This window comes from Motacilla alba, chromosome 4 (genome assembly GCF_015832195.1).
Source record: "Motacilla alba alba isolate MOTALB_02 chromosome 4, Motacilla_alba_V1.0_pri, whole genome shotgun sequence".
In the NCBI taxonomy this organism is placed as follows: Eukaryota; Metazoa; Chordata; class Aves; order Passeriformes; family Motacillidae; genus Motacilla; species Motacilla alba.
Window position 1 is genome coordinate 12,666,819 of NC_052019.1, and position 19,329 is coordinate 12,686,147.

At 47.4% G+C, this 19,329-nt stretch overlaps 1 protein-coding gene across 1 annotated transcript; it reads right to left on the reverse strand.

Moving 5' to 3' along the window:
* Positions 1–16,123: 16,123 nt before the first annotated feature.
* Positions 16,124–19,129, reverse strand: MSX1 (msh homeobox 1). Its single transcript, XM_038135630.1, has 2 exons — positions 18,596–19,129; positions 16,124–17,144 (listed from the first exon to the last, which is right to left on the reverse strand). Exons 1-2 carry the CDS (start codon positions 19,047–19,049, stop codon positions 16,714–16,716), a joined length of 885 nt encoding a protein of 294 aa, XP_037991558.1. The 5' UTR covers positions 19,050–19,129; the 3' UTR covers positions 16,124–16,713.
* Between the last annotated feature and the right edge of the window lie 200 nt (positions 19,130–19,329).

Below are 19,329 nucleotides of genomic sequence, written 5' to 3' on the forward strand. Positions count from 1 at the left end.
TGAAAGCTGCCATTGACCCAAGAGTGAAAAGGCCAAGAGCTGCAAAACGCCAACAGGCAGGAGATGTGACAAGAGCCAAATCCCACAGTGGTTGTTGGACCCACGCAGACCCCTGGCTCTGTTCAGAACAGCACTGTGCTCTGATGTCACTTTGGAATTTAAGTGGTTTTAAAGCCAAAAGAAACTGACTCTTATCACAGAGCAAGCATGTCCCCAGACAGCAGTGCAACAATAGTTACACTGGAGCCATGCTGCAGGAATACAGAAGGAGCCTTCTCGTGGTGACAAGCCCCCAGCTTGATGCTCCCTCTGGAGCTCTCACAGCTGCAGATGCCAGGAGGCTCAAGAGAGAGGCCCACGGAAAGGCAGAAGCAAGAGGCAGCCTCTGCACAGTGTCCTACTCTCCTTCCACTCTTGGACAATGTCACCATAAAGGGACCATCACAGGTCTTTAATTAATCACAAGATTACTAACAATTAAAAGAAACTTTAAAAGTTATTTAGTACACTCTCCTTTCCCCTTTCAAATGCAGGATCAAATTTAAATAAACTCATTATAGACGCTTGTTCCTCTGTCCTGAAGGAATTTCTAGTTCTGGACATTACTTAATGTCCTTAGTAATTTGTTTTTGTCTTTTTTTTTAGTATTCTTTAGACATTTTTCCCCAATAGCCCACTAAACTAGGAAATTTAAGCTCATCATTTATTTTAGCAGACAGAGAAGCGCTTTTTCCCTTCCTCACTGAGGAACACTTGACATGTTTGAGGCTCCTAGGACATCTTCCAGAAACCATCTCCTCAATTCCAGACTGAGAAAGGCAGGCAGATGGTAAATTACTTACACAGAAAGCTTATGTGTTGTACTATTGCACCCAAGTCTGTTAATGTAACACAGATATAATAGGATAATCCATCAGGAAGAAGCCCTCGACTAGGAGCAATTATTTCAATGGTGAAATTGAGCACATAGTAAATATTAGAAGAATCCAATCATTTTATTGAACTCTGTGGTCCAGAACTGACCTTAATCTAATTTATAGAACTTCTCTTTTTATTGTCAGTGAAAGAGTGGAATATGATCCATAACTTCAGACTAACAGCTGAAGGGATTGGGAGTGGCAGTGCTTGGTTCTGATAAATTACTGCTCCATGACCCATTTTGTATCTGCCACTCTTGCTGGAGACAGATGTGAAAATGGAAGAGGTGATTTGCACATTGGCCAAGCCTTTTGTCCCATAACAGTGTTTTATAAATATAAAATGTCCAGATGATTCCCAAAAGAGGCAAAATATTGATTTCAGCATTGATTTTGACTTCTCAAAGTGCCAGATGTGTCTATGTCTCACTGCACACTGAGACCTAAATTCACCCCGTCTAACTGAATCATCAAACTGAGGTCCTATACAGGCAATACAGAAATATAGGACCCTCCAGAGAGCTGCAGGAAAATCATTCACTAATTGCCCATTGGCCTAATTGAGGAATTAAAGGCAATTTTATTCCCAACTTTGTCACGTCAGCCAACCCAAAGCTCTAATTATGTCGGCCTAAGAGAGGAATTTGAGGAACATGATCTCCTACGGACACTGTTGGGGCCCCTAGCCCTACATGCAGTGATACCAACAACATTTTCCTGCATACCTTGCTCTGATTCCTGGCCATGCTTTTCTATACTGACTCCAGTTGCAACCAGTTGCTCTGATATCTCTACTATATTGTATTTATGATACAATACAACAATCCAGGCTTTTTCTTCTGCAGAAGTGTTAGCATTTGGAGCAACATGAACAGAAAGCCAATTCTGAAACAAAGGAAAACAATAATAATTTTATAGAAAATATCATATTATAGAGAATTTCCATCTTTCTAGAAGGAAATGTAGAGAAGAAATGAAGACATACAATTGCGTAAGCAAAGAAACAAGTTTTATAGATTGTCAACAGGTATAATTTGGCCTGAGAATCTACTTTCAAAGCCTGAGACTTAGTTACTACATGCAGAAGACATGTAAAGTAATATGGAATTTCCCACAGCAGGGTCACCTCAGAAGTTCTGCATGTTGACAATAACCCAAAAACTTTGCCACCTGGCAATCACTTCAGTGACCAGTGCAAAATAAGTAGATGGTCTCAGCTCAGTTTCCAGATGTAAAGGTGTTGAAATCTCCATTAAAATTAACAGTAGTTGGCAGCTATGCCAGCAAGGTCTTACATGTGCCCTGAGAGCTGGGCAGGAATGGGAAGAGTGCCTTCAGCGTACAGTCACTGATAAACAGCTTGCACCCTTGCTAGTCTTACAGTACAGTAACCAGTAATGGCCACACAACTCATTTACAAATGCAAGATCTGAAGTATTTTTAAATTTCCTTTTACAGCGTTTATTTCTCAACACCCTGAGTACCTGCACAACATTTTTACTGCAAACATAATTTTTGTAAAGAAATCCTCATTTTATGTATTTCTATCCCATAGGGGGGAGAAAAGATCAAATTCAAACCTCTGTCCTAAATAAAATACAACACAGACTCACAAATTTGACAGAGAATTTGGTTAGCAAAAGCTTTATTAAGATAATGCAGGGCACATTGTTTTTATAGCTGGGATGTGACTGCTGAGGCAGTGGAGTCAGACCCTGCTTGGACAGCAGATGGTGTCCTACTGTAACACTAAGCTCCAGTGCTCAAAGAGGAATCTTAAACCAGCCTTTAAAATACTCTCCAATTTCCATTTAATTACTTTAATTGGCTTTATAGGCTATGTAATAAAAATGATGGATCTGTTTAAGCACTAGGCTGAATTAAAAGGTTTAGTGTGTCAAAACCAGTGATTTTGAAATATATATCCCATTTCTATGAGTATTTTCCAATATTTAAATGAACTTTCTAAAAATGTGATCATGCCACTTAGATGCCTGAGCAGTCCTTTTCAAAGGTATCACAGTCATTTGCTATTAAGAATCCCAATGACTGTCAAGGGAATCGAATGCCTCCCAATTCTCTGGGCCTTGGAAAATGTTCTCCTTACAGTATAAGATATCTGCATATAATAATGAAAAATCAAAACTTGCCATTGTTCCGATAAAGGCCATGCAAAGACTTCTGAGCCCTGATGGGAAAGGACCATTTTTTTTTCCTTTTGTGCTGTATAGCAACTTGTTCAGTGGGCATCTGGTCCCTATTGTACCTCTCAGTACAATTAAAACTCCACAGGAATTAAATTTATTCCTGATAAATTACATATTGTTGCTGTAATAATAAATGTAAAGGAATCATTTCATGCTTTCACTCTGTGACCAAAGACATTTTTCCTTGTATGTTTTTTTTTTTCCCCAATCTTTGGGATCTGCAGAAGTTCCCAGAACTTTGTGACTAATGAGGTGAACTGGGTGGTAAAGAGAAACCTGTTGTGTTAAGAAGCTTCAAATCTGCTGAAGCCCCTGGACTTCAGGAAAGCAGATAGGTAAAAGTGAGAGATCCTTGCAGAATTTCCACTTTGAGGAGCCCTTCAAAGTGCTGCACAGAACCTGAGTCATGAGTGAGCCTGGGCTGAAAACCCTTCTCCAGATGTCCAAATCACAGCTGTGGTCACTGTGGGGTCTGATGCATTGCAGCAGACCAGTGTGACTCAGCTCAGAGATATCTGGAGTTTGCAAGGCTAGATTGGATTTACTGTCACTGAGAGGGCAACATTTGTTGGGAACAGTTTTGTCATTCATACTGGGAGGTGATGAAATCTTTGCCTGCTGGAGCAGATAATCATCATCTTGTACAGCCAAACCCAGGCTGGGACAGGGAGTCATAAATGGTGTTAGTATCCAATCATCACTGAATCTTTTTCTCTTTTTTCCACACAGACACTCTGGTAAAATTCTACTGTCTTTTTGCTTCTTTCTGAAAAAAAATATTGTTCCTCTAGCCCCAAGTTATGAGAGTAGTCTCACTAATTTTGGTGAGATTCTTCACATGAGAAAGCACTCTGGACCTGATCCCTTAGAGAAATAGGTTAGAAGTAACTGTATGAATGAGATCCCTGGTTTTCAAAAAATGCTTTTATTTTCTTCCTCATCCCAGATATGACAGAGGATGCAGGGGTCCATATTCTCCAAGAACATTTACACAACTTCTTCAAAAGCAATAAAATGATGAAACCCAAAATCTGCAAATTGTGGTGATTTGTAGTGCTTTGATTTATAGCCCTGTTGGGTTTGGAGTGAATGATTTCTACAGAGACCAGTCCCTCTAATCGGAATTTTACAAGAAACGGATGTGCTAAAAGAAACAGAAAGCTAACAGGGCTTCTGGTTACATTTTCAGCCTGATTTATAGAGCTGTAAAACTCTCTGTATCAGGGAGCTGACACCAATTTCTAGAAAGCTGTGAACATTTGTTTCCATCTGATTTTCCTGCAGGGCTCCTAGGCCCACTTCTTTCACAAACGACCCCAGTGAAATCCATGTCAGGTGTTTGAGAGTGTGGGACACTGGTGAAACAAGAGAGCTGGCAGCAAAGGAGAACAAGCCAGTCCTGGAATGCTGATTCTGGGGACAGAAGTGTACTTTTAAGGAATTAGCAAGGAAAGGGAGCTGAGATGGAAGCAGGCATTACCAGGGTTGAAATGGCTGAGGGGGGTCTGATCTGGCACAGCAAGGGATGCTGTAGAGCTGAGCTGTGCCTGGTTGAGGACAAGCAGGTGCAGGAGGCAGATGGGCAAGCCTGGAGCTGCAGCAGCCATGCCACTGCAGCAACAACTTGCATCTTGACAAATGTAAATACCACCTGCATGTGGATGCATTCAGGCAGCAGAAGAGCAAGGAAGAACTGGAGAGAAAATGGGCAGCAAGCCAGGGACGGGAGGTGCATTCTAGTCAAGGCTGCAGCCTTGGTTAGTGCACTCAACACAGCACAGGGACGTGGTAAGACTGGTCAGACAGGCAGAGAAGTGCCTGTGAGCTGTGAGCAGGGAGAAGTGCCATGGCTGCTCTCCTCTGCAAACCTCACCACAGCTGGGCTGCAGATGGGGACAGGCACTTAACAGGCAATGCCCATGGGCAGTTATGACAGCAAACTTCCCCAAGGAGAACCAAACCAAAGCAGCACATCCACCCAGCCACGTGCACTGCCCAAGATGAAGAAAAGACGGTGAGGAGGAGCAAGACAGGGGATGGATCAGGACAAGGGTCAGGAGAGGGGAGATGCAAGAACTGTCCTCTGGAGCTGGGCTGTGAATCACAGTAAAACATCCATCTGCCTCCGTGAGCATGCTAAATTATTTGACCCACAGCAGGGAAAAGCTCCACAGCTTGGATATTTCCAGTTCTGCTCTTTCTGATAGCTAGAAGTGTGTAGAAGTGTTTGTCTTGCAATTTCATGCCTGAAAGGAAGATGGTGTAGAGGTGCAAACAAAATGATCTGAGGTCTCTTTTGGAAAGGGAAGCTGTTCCCCTCCAGAAAACAAATTATGTGACAGTCACAGGTTTTTACAGGTGTTTGAACTAGCATTCCATCCAAAGAGAGTTACAAAATATTTTAGTGAAAAGAAAAAGTGATAATTACTTTAAACCAGCACTTTTAAGCCTAGTGGATCTTCAGATCCAAAGTCCTGATCATTCATTGTTCTAAGGCCCTCTACATTCAAGGGCACTTAGCAGGATGCCCAGTTGGCAAAAGTTTGGGGATCAAAGTCTGAGGTATTTGTGTGTAGGCTAACAGGCAACATAAAATGTCAGCTTCTGTTGACATAGCATTTAATAAAATGTTCTTACTTTGTTATGCTGTTTGAAGAAACCCTATCAAGTTGCCTTACTGTATAAAAGTATTAAGTATTAAATGCATTATTTTATAAAATGGTTTAGTAGTATGTTGAGTTATTTTGGTTTTAGAGTGTCAAATTAAAAAAAAAAACAGATATTAACTAATAAACCAAGATGCATTTTATTGCACTAAGTGCAGCTCCGAAATTTATTATCACTTTCCAAGGATTTACTTTCTTTATCTAAAAAGAAATATATTGGTGTCTTAAATTAATTAGAAAGATCAATCTTACATGGAGAAGAGCCCTGATCCAGCAAACACATATGCTTGTGAGTAATTTAACTGCATGAGGAACTTCATATAATTCAGTGGGTGAGAGAGAAGCTGTGATCCATGGAGCTCCTAGTGTGGGTAAAGTTTTTTGTGGGCACAACTGTTTGCAGGACAGGAGCCAAGTATAACACTTCTACAAATTCCCATCTAGAAGAAAAGGCAAATGAATACACAGTAAAAAGCAGTTACGTGCTATTGCTTGTTCTAACAACTATATATTCTACAATAAGTGCACAAACACAATTATGGGTTTGAAGATACTCGGGACCCACCCATAATTGATGGATAATGAATGGAGAGGTGGAATGAAATGGAGGAGAGAAAGGAGCACAGTGTAACTCTCTTCATGTCTGAGTATCTCTCTAATTTAGTTGTTTCATAGATGCAATAGGTATAGACAGGAAATATACTGACAAAAGAAAAGGGGGTTGCTCTCAATTACCATCTTTGGATACTGAATGAAGGTGGTGTCTACAGATAAATTATTTTGGTCTCTCGATATGTTTCAGAGCACCTGAGGCAGATGCTTTACAGATGCTCAGTGTAGTCTGTAAGTGAAAAGCAGGCATCTCTAAAGATTAAAAAAACCTTCTGGTACGCTCAGGACCCTACACAGAAATTACCTTTGCATTTTCTATCAGATAACTGCTAGCCAGAACATTAAGGCAGAGCCAGGTTTCTCCCATTCCTTGCTCTTCCTGGGAAGCCCTTGCTGTGCTGCTCAGGGACATGGCTCCCACGGGAGAAGGGGGGCTTCAGGCCCCAGAGAGGGAAGAGGCCACTGCCCTGGGAGGTGGGAGTGTTGGCTTTGAACTCTTTGTGGAGGGCAACCCTGCTTGCTCTGAGCTAGGCTGCTGTGTTCTGTTCCAGCAGTAAATTTTTAAGAGGGTGATGCCGATTGACCTGTCTGATGTGGAGTTCAGCCCTTCCCAGCAGTGGAGCGCAGGCTGAGTGCCTTCACACCCTCACTGTGAGCTGAGCTTCCTTGAGAGAGACAGCCATGTAGCTGCTGAGTTTCTGCTTGTTAGGAGGTGGTGTTATGCCTTCAGGATGCTGTGTATTCCAACTCAGGAGCACCAGCTGGTTCTAAACAGCAGAAAGCATGCCAAATTTTTCTCCAAGATGTAGGCACCTGGAGCTTACCTGTGCCCCAGGACAAGCAGAATCCAAATGGCCATCAGCTCTCCCACAAAGCTGAAACCCTACAACTGGGAGAGACTGGATAATTTCCTTTTTGGCCTGTCCACCTTATTAAAATATGTGTGAATACCTTTGGTCCCCCTGGGCCTGGCTGTGGAAGCATTAAACACTCTGCAAGTTCTCCTTATGAATTGCCAGTAAAATAGATGGCTTGCAAATGTTTATGTTCCTGCACTTACCTTGCCCCTATGAAATAACTGCTGCTGCCAACCACAATACAATGCACCCTATGTCTTCTGCAGTGCTCTTGCTGCTGCTCACTCTAAAGTGCATCTTTAGAGGTGTGTTTCTACCTGTCCTCCTCCCTGCCCCCAGCTGTTCTTTGGCAATCCCTACACGGAAGAGGCTGTGTTTGCTCTGTTTACACACAAGACATTCACTTTTGTTCCACTGCACGCTAACTGCCTGTTTTTCCTTTGCATTACTTTTTTTCCATTCAAGTTTCTCTGAGTTTGCTCTCCTCTCTGGCTGAGCTTGGCTGTCTTACATCCTGCACATCTCCTGAAAGTCCTTCCAGGCTGGATGCTGCCGCAGTGTGGTAGGAATACTACAAAAGGTGCAGTTATTTTGCCAGCCTTTCTTCCTGGTGCATGCTCGGGATGCACACAGCTGATGACTGGGTCTTTTGTTCAGATATATAATATCTAAAGTATACAAATGCTTCCTTTCTGTTTACTCAGAAGGAAAAGAACACAAACAAGCCTTAATGAGCCCTTCCTTCTCATTTGCAATTAAAACTGAAAATAAAAAATCCTCCTCATATCAACACAGAGTTTTGTGATGGGGCAAGTGCCACTGTTTCCCTGGTGTCACTGTCACCTTATAGAGCTCAGTGTGCTATGACTTTCTAACCACTTCTCCCTTGCCACACCCTTTTTGTCAGTGCGACCATCAGCAAAGGTCTGGCTCTAAATCTCATCAGGCAACTGATGCAGGCTTAAAAATACCATGACTCGTTTTGTGACACATAGCCGTGGGGAATGGGGCTATGGGCAATGGAAGAAACGGGGAATAGGGATAGCGAGGAACAGATAAGCTAATACCACCTCTAAAAGCCTGGAAATGTGAAGCCACATCTTCAGGCACAATACCACCACTTCACAGGTAATCAGGTGCTCGTTACAGGTCTGAACGTGCACATACCTGAATAATCAGTGGTGCTGCTGCCACGGAGTTTATATTCAGGCTAAACACTCACTTAGGAAGTTTCATCTGAAGGGAGCAGCCAGTAAAAGTAAGGGTTAATCATACCTGCAACAGAGAAAAGCTTTTTACTGGATCATCCAAAACAGTGCCCCTTGTGGGGTTTCCCCCCCTTTACGCAAGAATTGCTTTACTGTTTTTTGAATGTGAGCTAACTTTGCTTATCAGTACCCAAAAAGCAAGCCCCTGCAGGGTCCCTGCAGACAAACGCTGCAAGGCAGTCATGTCCTTTCCTCTGCCCTGAATGCAGTAATCAGAGAGATGCAATTTTCCAGTAGTGCTTGACAGCTTACATCAAAGGCACAGAAACTGTTTCTGGACATTGAAAAGATAAAATTCTAATACTAACTGATGCCTCCTTCAGTTTTTATTGCGGTTCAATGTAAACAGATGCTGCTGGTTTTGAAAGCATATGTTCAGATCTGTCAAAGCGTATGTATGGCAGCGGTGATATCTGCCGCAGCAAAGACTGGTATTTGCCGTCGTGTACATGTTCTTGATTCAATCATCTCTATGGCACTAGCCCTATGTGTGTGCTTACACGTCCACAGATGTCTGTCTTTGCATGTGCATGCATACACACAAACACATGCATATGCATGAAATGGAAACTGTAACCCAATCTTAACCAGGGGTTTAAATTAATCGTAATACATACACACGTTTACAAACATTGGGCTATATTTAACTTTCACATAAGCAATGTAGAACTATTATCTTCTGAGGAGCTCTGCAGTGTACGAGTCAGCCCCAAAGCCTCTTAGTTAGCCCATGGAAAGATGCCACTGACTTTATTGGGCTTTGGATCAGTCTGAAACCAATGGCTAATTGTCTCGTATAATATAACTTTCCCTTCCAGCAAACTTAAGATAAACTTAGATTCTAATTCCAACAACTCTATAATTTTTCCCAAACAAATTCCTTATGGAATGGAAATGCCCATTCTTCTTTGGGCATTTTTCAACGTTTTCGTGTTTCTTTGTTCTGAAAATTGATTCAGTCATGTTAAACATTATGCAAGCTTGAAAAAGATCACAGTCTCCAACTATGCAAAGAGAAATTCTCATGCATACAGAGCTCAGAAATAAATGTCATTAGCAACTTCAAACTTGGCTAGTATTAAAGCCGTCTTTGAGGAAGAGTTAAAAAAATCACGTTTGGAGAAATTCAGCCTGATGTTTTAGAGAGTAAGAATAATTTAGGATTACATGTCCACCTCAGCTATCTCATTTTATTAAACACCCTCTACATCTTTCTATTTGCTTTCCAGGTGCTTTGAGATGGATTTATTTATGTACTTGCAATTTGCAATTATTTAGAGGGAAAATTAACATGCTTGCACAGGTCTTCTTGAACTAAAGGGAGAACTATCTGAAGATCTACATTTGAACTCTGAGCTATTAAGGCCGTTCAGTTCATCCTAATTCAGGTATCACACCTGACAGAAACGTAGTTGAGGTCAAGTAATTTTTAAGAAACTAGTCTTGAAGAATCTTTTGACTGCCAATCCTCCTTTGAGTAATCTCTAAATTAGAAATCTGAGTTAGAAATTACTGAGGAAGTACACGCTGTTAACACTTAAGCTGTACTTAAAAAGAATGTGGCTGTGCTAATCACTAAAGTAAGTTCACATTTGGATTATTATTTATATCAGTGGTATCTGATATGATCCCTGTTGTGAAGACACCATGCTGCTCTCTGGCACTGTAGGGTCTCAGCTGATGGGCATCTCATAGGGTACTCTGATAAGAGGCAACAGAGAACATTCTGCTCAATATCACACAGTCTGCTTATTCAGGTGGGTGCTTACAGCCTTAATTCGAGGCAATTAATGTTTAAAGTGCTAAATTGTTTTGAAAACCACTGAATCCTGTTTCTATGTCTATTCCAGTCCCAAGCCATATGTATTGTGTTTTGCAACCCTCTATTTTGTTTTGCAAATAGAATTTAGTGTGTATTATTTATGTAGCCTCCTACCAAAAGAGAAGATTGACAATGTCACAAAAAGAAAAATCTTTGGTCAGACTGACAACATCTACAACATCCCACTGTCTCTTCTTGTGGTGTACCACAGACTCGGTTTTCACAGTAAGTCCAGAGCTAATTATGAGGTTTAGAAAAGCATTTATGGCTTTTAGTGAGTACAGTGTGAGGAGCAGATGCTCCCCAGGACTAATGCACACAAGCTTGCCATAATGCAGGGCAAGTCTCAGAGCCTCCCTTGCTGATGTAAATGGGAACAGGGCCATTGGCTTACATCTAAATGCAGTGTAATGTAAGTCAATCACCCCTTGAGTTTTAAAGCATCCTTACTTCGGTATTTGTGTTAGCTGATATTTGCATAATAATGCCCAATGCACACAAAACATTGCATCAAAAGAAAGTCGCTCCTTCCCTCCAGCTTGTCTTTTGGAAATAATTCTCTTTTCCTCCGTTCCTGAGACTTCCCCGCACCACCCAAAATCTTCCAGCTAACATATTTTTGCCATCCTTTGTTCCAGGTCTCTTTCCCTCATGTTGCTACTTCCTTTCTCTCTGACATGCAAATTATAGCAAAACCTCTAAATGCTGCCTCACCTGAGTGCTCTTTCTCTTTGTACCCTTCCACTGAGCAGCAACAGCGGTGGTCAGAAGGTCTGGAATGTGTTTGTTGTTATAAGGTGGCTCTTTCTCCAATATACGTCGTGCGCACACCACCCTGCCTGTTGCTGTGTGCCCGACACAAACATAACAAAAGCATCGCTCAATTAGGCTGAAATGAATATTTAGTTTGGGCTGCATCTTTTAGTGCCTGGGTGCCTGAACCTCAGGTCTGTCCCGTGCTAATCACTGTGACCCCATTGTCTGCCCCAGCTTTGATGGGGCAGAGACATAGAATCAATCTCGGATTTTAAACATTGCTCTTACAAAACTCTCTCCCCTAGGTTTGTCCCACGGCTCACTGGCAAGGCCTGTACTATTGAAGCGGGTAGCTTTGAAGGCTCTGTGACATACACAGGAGATTTGTTTCTCTTCTAAGCTAGAGGAAATGCAGAGGCTGTTGTTCACATGGCCGTCGGAGCTGGTCGTGGGCCGAGGGCGCTCCGCCGCGCCCCGGGCAGCAGCGCAGGGCGAGCCGAGCTCGGCTCCGTGCGCAGTGGGATCCTCAGCGGCGCCACTTCCCCAGATGAAAAGAAGAGCTTTGCACGGGGGTTTATTGCACATTCCTGGTCGCACGAGGGAGACTGGGACCAGGTAGCTGCCTCCTCGCTTTCCCTTTAATCACTGCAGGGTGGGAACCGGATCCAGCCCGGAGGGATAAAAGATCTCTGAGATGAAGTACAATGGAGCAGAGTTAATGTCGATCGGTTTACTGCTGTAAGCAAATCACTGCCACATCTCTCTGTGCAGCATGTTAAAATTTACAACTCGTAGTTAAATGAGTCAGAGCTGTTGCTTCTGGTTCTGCCTCCAGCTTCTCCTGCCGCATAGCTGGACAGACAATGGGTCCGTGTTGCAGAAGGGGCCTCGGGCCAGCCCCAAGGAGCTGTGTTGCAATGCCCATTATCGCAATGCCTCATTTTTAGGCTCCCTGCTGTGGAACAGATTGCTCGGGCCAGGGACAGACACCACTGTGCTTCACATAAGGTGTGGAAAGAGCTAAAAGTTCATGAAAGAAAATTTCAGAGATCCACATACTCCTTAGCTGAGAATTTATATATATTCTGCTACAGATACATATGCATAGATTATATAGCTATAGATTTAGATAATATGGATATAAATAGATATAGATATATAGTGGGGGCCAGAACTATGAAAGGCAGGAAGAAGGTGTCCCTTTCTGCCACAGACTCCCTTACAGTTCGGTGCAGAAGTCACATCAGCCTGCTTTTTGTGAAGAATTAGAGAGTGAGTAAACTACCTCATTGCATCCAGGAGCTCTTTGGGTACAGCATATTATATTCCAAGCAGTGGGAGACTTACTCACCAGTCACCACTCTGCTGGATTTAATTTGGACAGCCCCATGACTGCTCTGAGGAGTGTCCTGGTCTCAAGACTGCTTATGCAGCTGCTTTTTCTTGCTCTCCCTGGCCACCTCCGTGTCTAATATAAAATCAGATGTATCATAGAAGAGATTAAGAGCAATTACCTCTGAGTCTCTAATAAGCTGATGATTGGTATCTTCACTTTGCATATAGAATATCTGAGTTCAGCTGTTTACCTAAATTCAGGCAGTACCAAGGAGTTAGTGCCAAGCATCACGCTTCCTCCTGAAGGTGTCCAGTCGGTTTGTTCAACAGACCTTTCACTTTCCAGATTTTTAGGAAAAAGGTTTGATGTGACCCAGGAGATTCACACAAAATTATGAGCCTGGCTTTAAGCTTATAAGCACTACTGAGAAGCACTCAGCCCCCTCCCCTTCCCCTGGCCTTTACAAAGGCTAAGTTAGGCAGCTTCCCTGTTTTGCCTCTGATTTCTTAAGGTTCTGTTCTCAGGCACAATCCTGAGCAGCAGGAGGCTGCTGCTGCGCCTAACTCACTTGCTGAATTTAGCCTGCCCTAACTTTAGAAAGCAAGATTTTAAGCTCCCACTTCGCTTGAGCGCTACGGGAAACATTCGATAAAGTATTCACTGGGGCATCCATTCGTGTTTCGAGTGAAAGAGCGAATTCGGAAAGAAGGCTCCAAACCACGAGGAATTCAGAGCAGATGACAAATGTACGGTTTAACCGAAGATTTGCGCAGCAGGTTTACCCGGCAGTCACCTTCCCTGTAGCTAAAACTGAAGGAGAGCCTTTCCGTGCATTTTAAGCTCTCAGCCCTCGCTGTGCGCCGCTCTGCCTTTCTGCCACAGCCGGAGCCGGGCGCGATCCCGGGGCGGTCCCAGCCGGGGCTCTCGGGCTTGCACGGAGCCGGTGCCGGGAAGATGCGCCCGGGCTCTACCCCCGTGTGCGGGTACCGGAGCCGTTCCCCTCCTTTGGAATAAGAGTAGAAAAAACAGCTTTTATTTTGTATATGTTTCTGCGCGTGCTTGCTTCCTCTCCGTGCTCTGGCTATTGTGAGCTGTGTTTCCTACGCCCCGTGGAAAGTGTCGCACCAAGGCGCTATCGCTTTCCCACGGCAGTCAGCCTCGGCTGAGAGTCCGCGGTGGTTCGTGGATGTGCTCGGGGCCCCTCCGCTTTCTCTCGCCTGTCTGCCGAGGCTCTCTAGGAGTGCATGTGGAGATATGTATGCATGGAGGGGAGGGGGGTACCGGCGTGACTGGGGAGGGGTGGCGGGGGAGAGGGGAGTTATTAGGAAACTTTGCTTTGGCTACTCTCTATCCTTGGGGCTGCGTGGCGCCAGCACCCTCAAGTTGAAAGGAAAACAGCCATTCTCACTTCCAACTGCCCACTGAGATCCTTAAGGCGACAAAGACACAAAAGTGAGTTTTATTTGCTGGTAAGCCAGAGGCAAGAAAAAAGAAAAGCCAATTCCCCCTTAAAAAGAGCCGACAAATCCTTTTTGCTCTTTTGTGTGAGCTTTTCCTATTCACATGGAGCGTTCATCCGTGTGATTCCCAACTTATTGTCATTACTTAGTTATTAATTGTTCTCATCTGGGTTTAATTGAGCAACCAAGGACTTTAGCCCAAGGGTCAGGGGGAAAACTTAAAGCAAAGACATGTTCAATAGGAATCCTGCGCTTCGAATATCCACCCCGAGTTAACATAATGTAAAAAAAAGAAAAAAAAGAAAAAAAAAAAAAAAAGCAAACAGAGACAAAGCGAAGAGATTAAAGGGTGCCGCTTTGCCCAGATCTCGCGCCGCAGCGCCCAAAGGTGCCGGCAAAGCGGAGCAGCGCTTGCGGGGAGCCAGCTCCAGGCAGTCCTCCCTGTTTAAAATCTCTCAGATTTTAAGGGCATCTTTACAGGATAAACCCGGCCTCCTGAGCGATTAGATCTCCCCAAACCCGCGGTCTAATAGCGCAGAGGCTAAGTTAGAGAGAGAGATAAGCTGGAGATATCCAGCCTTTTTCTGCCAGAGACACAACGTGGGAAAAAGTCGGCACAGAGCTTTCCCGCTCCGGAGCGGCGTTGGGCGCTGGGGTCAGGATCACAGACACTGTCATTTGCACAGAGAAAAGAAATGATAGGAAAAGAAAAGGGTTGGGAAAAAATACAAGGGGGGGAAAAAGCAAGGAAAGAAAACAAACAATCACAAAGCCTCAAACTCACTCCAGCTCAAAAATGACTCGCGGCCAGAGCGGAGCGAGAGAAGAGAAGGGGGATTAGAGCAGGGAGCTCTGGAGAAAGTGACTGTGTTCAGGTATGTTGTTTCGCTGAGTTATTGAAAGCATCATTGATACTTAGGAGATGATAAAAGTCCTGCCTCGCCCCCAGCTACAGTCTCGCTGGAGCCACAGTGCCTGCAGAAGATTGCCGAGCCTCATTACAGCAATTATTTTCCTTCTAACTTTGCTTCAACCTTAACGTTTTAAATTGCTGGAAATGAAAGCAGCGGGGTGGGGGGTGGGGGGAAAGACAAAAAGAAAAATATAGAGTCCTAATTTCTCAGCGGCCATTCCTTGGGCACTAAGATAAACCACAAAATTAAAAAAAAAAAAAAAAAAAGGAAAAAAGGAAAAAAGAAAAGGAGGAAACCAACGCTCTCCCTTACCCGAGGGATTCGTCAAATCAAACCGGGTGGAGCAGCGCACTGAGGGGGCTCAGGGCGCAGCCGGCGGCGAACGCAGCGAGGCGGCGGCGCCGGAGCTGGCGGGATCGGCAGGCGCAGAGCCGGGGCTGCGTGTCCGCCGATTTCCTCCGCGGGGCTCTCAGCCGTCGCCAGCGGTTTCCTCGGGGCCGGGGTCGGCCGGGACGGGTTTCTAGCGGAGCCAGCCGCTGGGAACGGCGGGGTGTTCGAAAGCCCGAGGGCGAGCAGGAGACACGGCGCCGAGCGGACCCCACCGTCCGTCCCGCGGGTCCCACCGGCCGCCGGGCCCGCACTCACGCCCAGCACCATCGTCCCCAGCCCCCGAGCCATCGGCTCCGGTGCTAACACCGCTTCGCCATTAACGTCCTTCGTCCCCTTATTCAGCACCAGCCGAACCACAACAGCCCCCTCTCCTCCCCACCGCCCCAAATCCCGGTGCTCCGACCCCCCGAGTACTAGCGGCCGGCAAATGGAGCTCTGGGGAAAGCCCTTCCTCTCGCACTAGGCTTGGCACTGAGGTGTGGGACATGTCAAGCCCCCCCCAGCCTTCACAGCCAGCGGGGGCTGCAGCCGGGACCCTCCCAGACACAGGGACGAGGAAGGGAGAGGAGCAAGTTTTCTCTTTCCTAGGGCCAAGGAAACACGGCCGATCCCGGCGCCGCTGGGGGAAGCAGCAGCGATCGCATGCACCTTCGGGGCAGGAATGTGGAGGGAACTGCTGGCCAGGAGCGGTGGGGGGAAAGCAGGAAACCCCAAACAGCTGAGAGGACAGGGCAGCTCCGGGATACACAGAAAATTGAAAACTCAGCTGCTGTCTCTCCATCCAAGGCAGAAGTTTCCTGAATAAGAGGGAAAACGGCTACTTAGAGCCAGTCCCTCTCTCATCCTCTGATACACAAATTCGGTCTCTTCTGTCACACCCGAGAGGGGAAAGGGCAAGCAAACAAATTGCATCAAACAGTAGCTTAAAATTAATTTATTTAACAAATATAGCTATAATATAAATGATAATAAAATTTCAAATATACAGTATATTACATAGTACACAGAGCCCCTTCTAAAGGAGCTGGTGGAGGAGCAGAGAAGGTAACAGACAGCACTGTTACACGGGAATGGGAAAGACTGTTTTACACTTCCGACTCTTGACCTCGCCTTGCAGAAAGTTAGAGAAACGTCCTGTCTTTCAGTCCCCTTTTTCCATCTCTTCCACAGTTCCTTCCCCTGTGGCAGGGGGCTCTCTGCAGGCTGCCAGCTAGACCCAGAGAAGCAGGACACAGTTGGGCCCATCACCACCCTGCACCTGGAAAAAGCTGGGGCAACGCCTCAGGTTTCTGCCAGCTCTCCAGGACTGCTGAAGAGATCAGAACAGTGCTGGGATAAGGGCTCAGCATCAGAGGGGGAAGCAGAGAGGTCAAGCAGAGCCAAACTGGAGGAGTCTCTGCCATAGGCTCCATGGGGAAGTCCACAGAGAAGAGCCGGAGGAGCAGGGAGGGAGTGTGTGTGGAGCCAGCGGGAGCAGACAGTCAGCAGTGCTGGGCTGGGCTCAGGCTCTATGTGAGGTGGTACATGCTGTATCCCACATGTGCTGTGTACAGTCCCACGGGAGCCACGGGCAGCCCTGCCCGCTGAAAAGGGCTGGAGGCGCCGTACAGGGAAGCGCCGGCCACGGCCGGGCCGCCCAGCGGGAAGGAGATGCCAAAAGCAGCAGGCGGGAGCATGGGCTTGGCTGCCATCTTCAGCTTCTCCAGCTCAGCCTCCTGGAGCCTCTTGGCCTTGGCGCGACGGTTCTGGAACCAGATCTTCACCTGCGTCTCCGTGAGGCTGAGGGAGCTGGAGAACTCGGCACGCTCGGCAATGGACAGGTACTGCTTCTGCCGAAACTTCCTCTCGAGGGCCAGCAGCTGCGCCGTGGTGAAGGGCGTCCGGGGCTTCCTGTTTGTCTTGTGCTTGCGCAGGGTGCAGGCGGGCGGGCTCAGCCGTCCTGAGCCCGGGAGCAGCCGGGGAAGAGGGGAAAGGAGAGACACCTTGGTTAGCAGTGGCCAAACCCCCACAGCCTGCAGAGCCCCCACCCTACCACAGCTGAGGTGGAAAAAGAGAGAGGTAGGGTCCTAACTTGAAGCAAGGTGCCCCAAAACCACCAGGGTTGCCTGGGACAAACTTAAAACTGCCATCTCACTTTCCAAAAAACATTGCTGTGCTATATCAGGAAGCTCTGACTCCATTGAAAAGAGCCCGGCAACGGGCAGGAATTAAGATACCCAAAAACCCTGCATCTCCTGCCTTCACGGCTACCCTGGCTCATGCAGAGGAGACGCAAATGAAGAGAATGGCCCTTCAAAGAGAAGAAAAAAAGTCCTGTTTTTTATTGGATTACAGGAAAAAAAATAAACAAAACGAGCTGGCTTCTCAGTCTCACACCCTCTTCATTAGGCCCCTGGGAACCGGATTAAGCATGTAATTAATTACGAGGTCTGAATTGACACTCATGCTCTATCTACCACTCTTCACCGGTCTGCTCCTCTCCTCTTATTTAACATTTCTAAGGGTCTTCAGCATCCATCTGTCCCGGGTTTACTTAGCAACAGCAAATTTTACTCTGCAATTTAAATAAATTAAACTGCTGTTTTGCTCTACACAAGTCCTGTCGGGAAACCTGCCTTTCTCCAAGGGACAGAGAAAGCAGCTCTGTTTGCAGCTTTTTTAAGGGCACCCCAAACGCTTGGAGAGCCTCAGACCAAGGTTATCCCTTTCCACGGGATCCCTGGCAGGAAGGGAGCGCGGCCAGGTTGAGGGCAGCCGGCTCATGCTGCCCAGACCCGGGCTCAGCGCAGCCGCTGGAAATTAACGGCCTTCTCTGACCTCGGCTCTCACGCTGCTATTTGTATTAATTTAGATCCCTGCATTAAAGCAGGAAAACACCACTGATTGTAGCTCTTCGGACATGCACCATTCAAGACAGCAGCCGGTGGGGCTGAAGCCCGCAAAGCTGCCGCTTCTAGGAAGCCGGTCTGCGCGCATCCTTATGGAATCACTTGAGCCACTTTCTGAGGAGAGCCTCTGTGATGTTGAGTCAAAATTTAAGTAGCTAGTTCGAGCCCTAGGTTAAATTAACAGGCTGGCCGCGTTGCTTTTCCTTCTCATCCCCCCCCCCCTCGGCTAACATTTGGCACAAGATTTCACCCTGGCACGGCCGCTCTTCCTGTGCGTTCGCAGCCATCCTACACACACTCAAGAATCCATTCAGTACTTTAGACGGATCGAACTAGCCCAGAAGAGTACGAAAAAAAAATATACCAGGAGAGGCAGGTAGTGCGAAAACGCCAGGAAAGCCCCGGCCACTCGCGCAGCTTTGCCCTCGGTCCGCCCGGCCCCACGGAAGGTCGCAGCGGCCCGCGGAGCTCCCATCCCGCCCGCTCCCGGACCATTACTTACTCGGGGGAGGCGGCGAGAACCGCGGGGTTTGCATCCAGGGGCTCCGCTCCTGCTTCTCGGGGCTTTCCGCCTTGACGAGTGTGTCTTCGGGCAGCTTGACCAGCCCCCCGACGGAGAAGTGCCCGCCGAGGGGCAGCGGGGACGGCGGCGCCTCCGCCGACAGCGCGCCCAGGCGAGGGCTGAGGCTGGCGCGGGGGGCCGCCCCAGCACCCGGCGGGGGCCCGGCGCCCTCGGGTCCGTCCCTGCCTCCCGGCTTCCTGTGGTCGGCCATGAGCGCCTCCACGCTGAACGGCAGGAGGGATGGGGAAACCTTGGGCTTGTCGCTTTCCTCCTCCCCGCCCATCGCCGCCGCGACGGGGAGCGCGCCGCCGCCGGGACTGCTGAAGGCGGATGCGGGCAGCTCGTCGCTGCGGACCCCGGTGGGCGCGGCGGTCATATCCACAGCGGGGGCCATGCAGGGGCAGCCGGCCGTCGCCACCGCAGCGCCGGGCGGGAGCGAGCAGCGCCGCCGCTCATGGGGCCGGGGGGTGCGGGCAGCCTGCAGCACGCTCCAGCCCCGCTCCGGCGGCGCCGCCTCATAAAGCGGCGCGCGGGCGGCTCCGCCCAACCGGCGCGCGGGGGGCGGGGTCGCGCCGCCCCATTGGCTGAGGCCCCGGCGGCGCGCGGGGGGGCGGGGCCGGGACCGCCGTCGGAGCGTCCCGCGCGCCCCGCCCCCCAGCCCTCAGCCCTCGGTT

Bases quoted from the DNA above. Each gene is read 5' to 3' on its own strand.
- MSX1 (XM_038135630.1), bottom strand. From the start codon at position 19,049: ATGGCCCCCGCTGTGGATATGACCGCCGCGCCCACCGGGGTCCGCAGC. The intron at 17,145-18,595 runs GTAAGTAATGGT...TCCCGGGCTCAG, and splicing joins GTTCTCGCCGCCTCCCCCGA to GACGGCTGAGCCCGCCCGCC.